We start from the raw sequence: 10,039 nt of genomic DNA on the forward strand, positions 1-10,039 counted from the left end.
CTTGAGATAATTTGAGATTCAAAACTTAAGGAATGTACTATTAGGAGATAACCATGCACCAACAAGAGCAGTAATCCAAAAGAAGGATCCTGGGATATCCACGTAAATCTAAAAGGACATTATTCTTCACAGTAGGTGTCAAGTAGTAAAGCTTTACCAGGGAAGCCCCTCCACTACCACTACCACTCCCTTTTCCATAAACATTTCATGCAGTAGACTTATAATGGGTTGTGTGTTGTTACAGGAGTTTAGTTAAGTTAAAAGAAATTCAGCCTCATGTGAGCTAATAGGTGAATTTTTCATCTCTGGAATCTCTTGAAAACCCCTAAATTGGAGAGATTACAATCTGTTATGGATGAAGTTAATGGGGAGAAACTGTATCCTACTTATCACCATCTATTTTTGGGTTTTCCTCATGTGAAATCATCTTAATAATGTTACTCCGCACCCTCTTCTATCCTTATATTTGAAGGTAATATGTACCCTTCCACAGTCATATTGTGGTCTTGAATCTCAATCTCTCAAGTCCTTAGTGATACCTGTGAGGTGGAATTCTTGTATTAGGACCTCATCCACCTTGCTGATTATCCTGATTGTGTAGATATCCCAGACCATCATTAGTGGTTCCTTTCTTGAATCTTGTCTATGTGAACTTTGAATCCCAACTACTTTTCATGTAGTGTAGCTATCCAGGCAGTCACGTGGCACAGAGGATACAGTTCTGGGCCTGGATTAAAGAAGACCTAACATATTGTATGACAGTATATGACACTATATGACAGTAGGCATACAATCTAACCTCTGTTTCTTTAACTACAAAATGGAGATGATAATAATAGTATCTATCTCCCAGTGTTGAGGACAAAATGAGATATTTAGAGAGTACTTAGACTGGCATAGAGTAGATATTTAATACATTCTTGTTTCCTTTCTATTCTCTATAGGATCTAACTGTGTAAATAGACATAAGAAGTATTCTTCCTTTCCCTTCCAGACATCATATACCTACATCAGAAAAGCACATGTGACATCAGAGGAATGTTGGCCATTCACCAGGTCAGGAACCAGAAAGCAGGTTTAGAACTGCCATCAACTGATTAGCACAGGGCCCTTGTTCTACAATCTACTAGTGTGTGGTCAACAGTCCTCCTCAGGGAGTGCCCGGCACATGGCAGCTGTTTTAATAAACTGATTGGAGGCAACTTCTCTGTCCAAGCACCATAAAATGTCATTATCACTGAGCATCCCAGTTAAGAGGGCATGTAGTTGAATCTAGGATCCTGCCCCAGCACTTATTTTTTACTGGGTAATCTTTGTTCTGCCCTTTCATAGGCTTTCTTTATGGGAATTGTAGACCTCCTTAATTCAGCATTAATGCCTCTTATATGTGTACAGGGCAAGAGAGGCCTTTGGAATAAAAATTTTCATTGTGATTGGCTCCCAAAACAAGACAAAGTTCATTAGAAACTCTATTCTCAACAATCTCCCTTGGCTAATATTACCAGTGTAACAGGAGATAAACTTTACAGAAAACAGCTTGGCAATCTATCTTCAATACATCAATATATTCCAAATGCCAAGGCTGGCAGAAAAAAGAGAAATCAGTCTTCAAAAGCATCAGTAAGATGCTTGTATGGTTTTTAACTTGTTCTGGAACTTAAACTTGGGACTGAATTCCCCACAAATTTCATCAAGTTCTTTAAATCTTCAATATTCATGCCAAATTCTAACACAACTTGAGATTTCAGCTTTGCCTGGGTAGACTTATTTGAAGTCTTCCAGTTTTTTCAATGCGGGGAGCCAAAATCCTGTCTTAACTGTATTTTGATTCATAGTAGCCCAAGCACTGGTAAACGCTTCAGATTTGTTTTGGGATGAATTCTAAACGTTGTTAGAGTTGTTGTTGTTGTTGGGTTTGTTTGTTTTTTAACACCCTCTTGCCAGTACAAGTGAGTGGCTCATGAGAATCCCTCACTGCTGCACCATGGAGTCCTTGGAAGGAATTTTAGATTCACATTCCTGTTTCTGATACTACCCCTCTGACCTTACTCAATTCCTTTAATTTCTCTTGGCTTGTTTGCTCAATTATAAAATGACAGGTCTAAACTAGATAACCATTCAACTGTCATACCAAAACCTATGATCTTACCTCATTACAATTTCTTAATTCTTTTCCTGCCGAGATATGGGCATGAGTCTTAAGATACCCTCTAAGTTTTAAAGAGCTACCTATGGGACCCCAACTTCAAGAAAGACTTTTTCCTCATCCTCTTGGCTTTCTTTATGAACATCCAAACTCAGAGAATTTATCTGTTTTGACAGAATGGGACATCCTACACAGTAATCTTTTCTCCTCATCAGATTATAAGCACTGGATCATTACCCAACACCATTGCAATTAAGACTGCCCAACTCTTGTTCTTTTTTCCCCAAAAGAGACATAACTTTAGTCAACAGTTAAAAATGTAATTCTCTATTCACATCATTATGTATAATTATGAATGCAATTTTTTTGATGCAAACTATTTTTCTTTGCTTTTCACTACATAACTACGATCTTACTCTGGCTTTCTCATTGATAAGTACTCTTGTTTGAGTGTAAGTACTTAGTATATGGTCTCTCCCTAATCATTTGCAATATTTTCTTTGATTCAAGTTTTCCCAGTTGGCTACCACACTTCCTGGGTCAGTCTTTATTCAGACTTTTGGATTTACCATTTTCTGGGAGATATGATTTTTAACTTCAGGCCAATTTGGTGTTTGTGGTAAAGCTCTTAACATCTTAAAATTTTGTTCTTTTGCTTTTGTTCTAATTCCTGTTGTATCATTGACTTCTAATACACCAACAATTCCCTCCATTCTTTATTTCAGAGTGTCCACTGTTTTACAAGGTTTTTCAGCTCCTATCCAAAGAAACCAAGGTTCTAGTCTCCTTAGCTCTTCCTTCTATTATATTGTCTTCCAGTAACTCTCTGCGATATGATGGCATTTGCCACCTCTTTCCTTGGATCTGCTACTTTCTTCTGAAGACTTCTCTCACAATCCTATTACCCCATCATTTGTTTTATTAGCAGTTTTGCTTGATCATCATTAATCCAGTTTCTCTACTTCATTTTTTCCCTTTTAAAGAAGTTTTAGAATCTTATAAATGCCTATTTTGGACATATGTCTGGCTGTTTGGAAGTAGTGAGTAGAAGGGTTTCTACATAGCCTTTCACTTTAGCCATTACGCCACGATTTCCTAAAGTACCTGTTTTCAACCAAGTTCAGTTTATTGGTTCCTCATCTCCTTATGAACTACCAAGAGAAGTGTTGGCTGGTCCTGGTCATCACAAGAAATAGACACAGTTTGGTTTTTTTTTTTTAAAAAAAGCAATTTTACTTAAAACAATAATTATAATAAAGATGTTTGCAGGCAAAGGACATCAACAGCTGCTAGTGAACACAATCAATATAGAGCTCCCTCCCCTGTGTCCTGGAATCTCTATACTTTGGATACAGGACCTCTATTCTCTGGGTTTTTCACAAAACCTGAAGAGCCCAAAAACATAAAGGAGAGAAAACATAAATGTTCACATCCTAGGGTCTATATACTTTTTCCATTATTTTTATAATTATTTCAACATAGTTGGTTTCCTTTGTAGTACTAAACATTTGAAGTTTTAAAAATATTCTTAAACATAACTATAGATTTCACCAGATTGCCAACATAGACCATGATACAAAAAAAGTAAAGAACCCCTGCTCTAAGACAAAGCTGGCTATCTTCCATCTAAGCACTATGTGGTGGTGAGATAGCAGGTCCAATATGGCTGATATTCAGATACTATTAGTTTTCCATCTTATGACATAACTTGTGTGCAGTCATCTTGAGCCAACTTTATTTTTTCTTTTCCTGTATATCTTTTTCTAGGATGTATCTTCAGATGATCCCCAAGACATTCTACTTACTTTCCATCATCTCATGGATAAGTTTTAACCCATTACAATCCACCCCTTTTTCCCTAGCCCAGGATTACATTTGAGCCTTTTCATATTTAAGCAATGTAACAGAAGTTGACATAATACTGATCATTAAAGAGCCCTTGCAGATAATCAAGACCAGAACACTGTACCATGAATATGGGAGAAAGGGACAATTGTAGTGCTATTGTTTATATTCTGTCGTTTTGGTCTAGAAAAAACATCCTGACTTTGTGCAAATCTTCTGGAACATGATTCTTTTAACCATGTTGTTGATATTAGGTAAAATTTGGTTATGGAAATGCGAGTTCATATGATACTTCTCCATATTAACTAAAGGATACAATAGCCAAGCTGATGACTAACCAGATGATGAAGGAAGAGAAATCATTTGAGTTTTCAGAAGTCCTGCCACCAGTCTCTACCACTGCCCAATGCTGTCCTGGAATGGATTCAAGGGTTAATGTGCCACTCAGAACTATGACTATAATTTCACTGTCTTTGATGAGCACTCCAGTAAAAAATCTGCTACATCTTCCCTTTATTAGCCAGTTGCTGCTGCACTAGTGCTCACCCCATCCATTACCTTTTAGCATCATTTTGTTTTCTAATTTAGTTAATCTATTTCTCAGACACCTGAAACAACGTGTAATTCAAAACAGGACTTTGATCAAATATGGTCAATTTTCTGTATTTTCATTGCAAAAGATCAAACAATTGGCAATGGTTTTACAAACAATTATCACACCTCTAAGAGCTGACACTGACAAAGCATTTTATACACATTATCTTAGGGAATTTCTCTACACTGTGGCATATCTTCCTACAGACAATATTTTCTCCATTTGACATGAAGAAAACCATCTCAGGTTATTGCTCAAAATTGTCTCCCTGACACAAAGTCTAACAGTCTACCCAGTTTCTTCATAATCTGTAAAATACGCTAATCTCTCACAGGGTTTTAAGGTTGAAACAAGATTGTCTACAAAGCACTTAGGAAGCTTTAAAGCTCTCTACAAATGCCAAGTATTAGCAGCAGCTTCACTCCTTATATCTAGCAGGCTTCTCACTCCTGATGTCATTCATACAGGACAAGCCACATAACTGTAAAACATTTCAAACCAAACATTCCCTGGGCAAGTAGAACAAGAGCATTATAGGATGTGTTACCACATCCTACAGAATAGATGGACAGAACTTGAAACAAAGGCAGCTATTAAAACAGTAAGTACTCTTTCCCATGGACCCATGCAACCTGCGGTTCAGTTTTTAATAAACAAATCAAAGTTCATAATTTTCCATTCAGACCACAAGGCCAACAGGTTTTCTGAACTGAAAAACCTCCAATAATGGCAAATCAACAGCCACTGGTCAATCTTTGTGCTGGTACTAACCTTCCCCCAAACACTTCCAAATCATCATTTTAAAATGTTGGTGATACTTTACTTATCTTCAAATCTTATTATTTGCACTGTTTCCAAAAGGTGTGCTCTAATCTTGATGTCTTCAAAGGAAGCCTTGACTACAAAGTCATTCCTCCCTTCTCTCTGGTTGTGGTACCCTCACAGGTACTATGTCTTAAAAATGTTTATTATATATTCATTCAATTAGGTGAGTTGGATCCATTAAGTTTAAACATTTGTCACTTAGTAGTTACAGAAAAGCTCTTCTGCAAGCAAGGGGGAAAAGAAAACAATAAAATCTGCCATTGATATAGAATTTCAGGCTTGACCAAGACTCAAACATCAAGTAATTAAGCTACGGGTTAAAGCCTCTAGACAAAGTAGTTGTATTGGTCCACTTTTCAAAAATAGTTTATCTTCTTATCCAGACAAGTCACAGAAGAGTGGGTAGAGCTGGCCTCTGAACCAGAAAGACCCAAGCTGAAATTTAACCTCTGAATATACCGGCCGTGAACCCCACCCTATGCCCACGGAAAGTCATTTTACTTCTCAGAACTCTAGGAAATGTTCAAAATGTAGACCTGCACTGATAAAGTGAATTTTCTCATATGACATTCTAGATGAATGAAACCATAGATTCAATCCATATCCTTATACTCTTGTCTATCCTGCTCTTGACACACTACTGCTTACTATTTCTCTGCTCTTTTCTAACTCTGTCCTGTTAGTCAGATATCTTTACTTGCTAATTCTGCATTTCAAAACTTGCTCTGTATATATACAACTAAAAGTGATGCTCCAAAGCTGCAAAACTATTTTGTCTATGCCTGTTGTTTAGTTCTGAAGGCCAAAACATATCTTTAGAAGCAGAATTCCTATGAACTTAGGATCTTTTCTCTTTAAAAAAAATCTTGGAAAATTATGCTCAAAAACATTCTAACAGATTGTTCCTTGAAAACATTAAGCATTTTTATAAAACACACAGTTAAGAGACAATTTGATTCACAATGAAGTATGCAAATGGCTCATCACACTGAAACTGACTCACTGAATAACTACTTTTTACGAGAAGTTTAGTTTTAATAATAACTTCCAATAGTAAGCATACAGTGATAGAATATTAGAGAGAAGTAGTTGCTGTGTTTGAAACATGTAAAAGAGGATAAGACTGAGTAATAAGGTTCAACTGGACTACTTTTGCTGAAGAGACCCTTAGAATTTCTGGTTAGACAGGAAAAGAAATGTTCATACTCAGGTCATAAAAACATGGCCACACACGAGGAAAGAAACCTTTATAACTTCTGAGTCTACAGTTCCAACTGTCTTGACTTTCTGGAAATTTTTTTTCAGTCAAAGTAATTAACCCTCTTCCCTCCTGATATGTACAGTTAAAAGGCTGATCACTTTCCAGGTATTTTGCATTTGGTAGTAGCTTGGTAAAGAAAAGGAGAATAAATCCTAAGCTAAAGTAGTTCTTAATACACTGATTCGTACATACATTTGAACTACAAACTCAGATGCATGTGTCACAACACAACACACACAGAATAGATTTAATGCAGAATCACAGAAGTATCCACAACAATCATTTGCTAGGAGGCAGATTCCCAGGTGTCTCTTAGACAAATATCCCCAATACTTGTTTTGTTAATAGGATGATTCCAGCTACTTTTTTAAACTCCATATCAAAATTCCAGCATCTGTGAAACAAAGCTTCAAAGTCATTAGAAGTCAACCAGATTCTTTGGGGAATATTCATATGTCCACAGGGGAAGATCTTTGGATTGTTTAAGTTTAGCTATCATTTCCCATTACCAATAAAAAAAAATGCTACTCTACATTCTCTCCAATCAAATCACTTTACATTCATTACACGCATTTCTCCAGGGAAAGTTCATGGCTCTGAACTCCCTACAAGTCCAATCTCATGAGCATCTATTTTTCAAATGCAAAAAAAAGAAAAAGTATAAAAGCTTTCTTAAACCCATGTTGCTATATCTGCCATATCACTTGCTCTCATTGGTTTTGAGTCCCTGAGAGATACTCTTTCATTACAGGATTCTATAGCTGGAGTGAAAGTAAGGACTTTGAATGGGTCTGGCTATTTTAGCTGCCAGAGTCCAGTTTTCAAGCAAATCATCCAGCCTACTTTTGAGGAATATTGTGTAGTAGATTCTTGCTTAGCATTTGTTCAAAAAAAAAAAAAATCAAATAGTCCTTGCCCTTACATACCTTACATCCTACTGGTATGAGATAAACTATGACCCCCAAGTTACCTTAAAACTCTGTAGTTTTTGTGATTCTGAAACTGATGAAAAATTACCACATATTACCTTCCCTTGGTTTCTCTAAAACATGAATTTTCTGAAGGTACAAAAGGAACGAGTTGTCAATAGAGGTTTCCCATATTTGTTTCACAGATATTGTTATTCTTTAATATGACATTTCTTATGATTCCTAAAAGATGAGCTGTGACTGAAGGTTTTCCCACATTCATTACATTCTAAGGGTTTCTCTCCAGTATGAATTCTCTTATGTTCAGTAAGACTTGTTGGATAACTGAAGGCTTTCCCACATTCATTACATTCAAAGGGTTTCTCTCCAGTATGAATCCTCTTGTGTAGAGTAAGTTGTCTCTTCTCCCTGAAGGCTTTCCCACACTGATTACAATCAAAAGGTTTCTCTCCAGTATGAAGTCTTTGATGTGTCCTAAGGTTTGAGCTATTGCTGAAGGCTTTTCCACATTCATTACATTTAAAGGGTTTCTCTCCTGTATGAAGTCTCCAATGCATCATAAGGTTTGAGCTGTTACTGAAGGCTTTCCCACATTCTTTACATTCAAAAGGCTTTTCTTCTGTATGAATTCTCTTATGAGCCGTAAGACCTATCCTGTGGCGGAAGGCTTTTCCACACACATTACATTCAAGAGGCTTCTCTCCAGTATGAATTCTCTTGTGTTCAGTAAGACTTGCTATGTAGCTGAAGGCTTTTCCACATTCATGACATTCAAAGGGTTTCTCTCCTGTATGAATTCTCATATGTTCATTAAGTCTTCCTCTCTCTATGAAAGCTTTCCCACATTCACTGCATGCAAATGGTTTTTCTCCAGTGTGAATTCTCTGATGCTTCATAAGTGATGAGCTTCGGATGAAGGATTTCCCACATTCGCTACATTCAAACTTTTTCTCTCCTGTATGAATTCTCCAATGAAGTTTCAAGGATGATCGGCTACTGAAGGCTTTCTTACATTCATTACATTCAAAGGACTTTTCTCCAGTATGTGTTATTTGATGTGTCCTAAGTGTTGAGCTTTGGCTGAAGGCTTTTCCACATTCACTACATTCAAAAGGTTTCTCTCCTGTATGAATTCTCTGATGTTCAGTAAGACTAGTGGTATAGCTAAAGGCCTTTCCACATTCATTACATTCAAAAGGTTTCTCTCCAGTATGAATTCTCATATGTTCTGTAAGTCTCCCTCGCTCTATAAAGGCTTTCCCACACTCAGTACAGGAAAAGGGTTTCTCTCCAGTATGAGTTCTCTGATGCTTTCTAAGTGTTGAACTTGCACTGAAGCATTTCCCACACTCATTGCATTTGTATCGTTTCTCTCCAGTATGAAGTCTCCGATGATATCTAAGGGATGAGCTATGGCTGAAGGCTTTTCCACATTCATTGCATTCAAAGGGTTTCTCTCCAGTATGAATTCTTTTATGTTCAGTAAGTCTTACTTTCTCTATGAAAGCTTTCCCACACTCACTGCACACATAGGGTTTCTCACCTGTATGAATTTTTTGGTGGCCTTTAAGTGATGTGCTTCTACTGAAAGATTTCCCACATTCATTACATTCATGTCGGTTTTCTCCAGTATGAAACCTACAATGATCTCTAAGGGATGAGATATAACTAAAAGTCTTCCCACATTCTTTACATTGAAAGGGCTTCTCACCTGTGTGAATTCTCTTATGTGCAGTAAGTTTTCCACTCTCTATGAAGGCTTTCCCACACAGATTACACACAAAAGGTTTCTCTCCAGTATGAATTATCTGATGCCTCCTAAGTGCTGAGCTCTGTCTGAAGGCTTTTCCACATTCTTTACATTCAAAAGGTTTCTCTCCTGTGTGAATTCTCTTATGTTCAGTAAGACTTATTGAGTATCTGAAAGCTTTTCCACACTCATGACAAACAAATGGTTTCTCTCCAGTATGAATTCTCTTATGTACATTCAGTTTTGCCCTTTGAATGAAGGCTTTCCCACACTCGCTGCACACAAACGGTCTCTCTCCTGTATGAAGTCTCAGATGTCCTTTAAGTGATGACCTGGTGCTAAAGGCTTTCCCACATTCACTACATTCACATGTTTTTTTCCCAGTAAGTTTTCTATGATATTGAATAAGATCTGAATGGTAACTGAAGGATTTCCTGTATTTATTAGACTTAGAAAGTTTCTTGCCAGAGATTTTATGACATTTAAGAATGCTTGAATACTGCTTAGAGGTCTTTGCACTTCCTCCATACCCATGGAAAGGTTTTCCTGAGGCAGCTCTCTGCTGCGGAACAGGTAATGAAGCTGAACTGAGATTTTTCCCAAATATGCTGCTTTCATGGGTGACTGTTATTTTCTTAGACTTTCTTTGCTCGTTACCCCTTTGCATCTGCAACTTGACATCACATTC

At 37.1% G+C, this 10,039-nt stretch overlaps 1 protein-coding gene across 1 annotated transcript in view; it reads right to left on the bottom strand.

The window, feature by feature from the left end:
- Positions 1–3,353: 3,353 nt before the first annotated feature.
- LOC140508275 (uncharacterized) overlaps positions 3,354–10,039 on the bottom strand; it is a 49,236-nt gene continuing 42,550 nt past the window's right edge. Inside the window, 1 exon segment of the mRNA XM_072616078.1 lies at positions 3,354–9,582. Coding sequence (XP_072472179.1) covers positions 7,793–9,582 — 1,790 coding nt within the window. The 3' untranslated portion in view covers positions 3,354–7,792.

This window comes from Notamacropus eugenii, chromosome 5, assembly GCF_028372415.1.
Source record: "Notamacropus eugenii isolate mMacEug1 chromosome 5, mMacEug1.pri_v2, whole genome shotgun sequence".
Lineage (NCBI taxonomy): Eukaryota > Metazoa > Chordata > Mammalia > Diprotodontia > Macropodidae > Notamacropus > Notamacropus eugenii.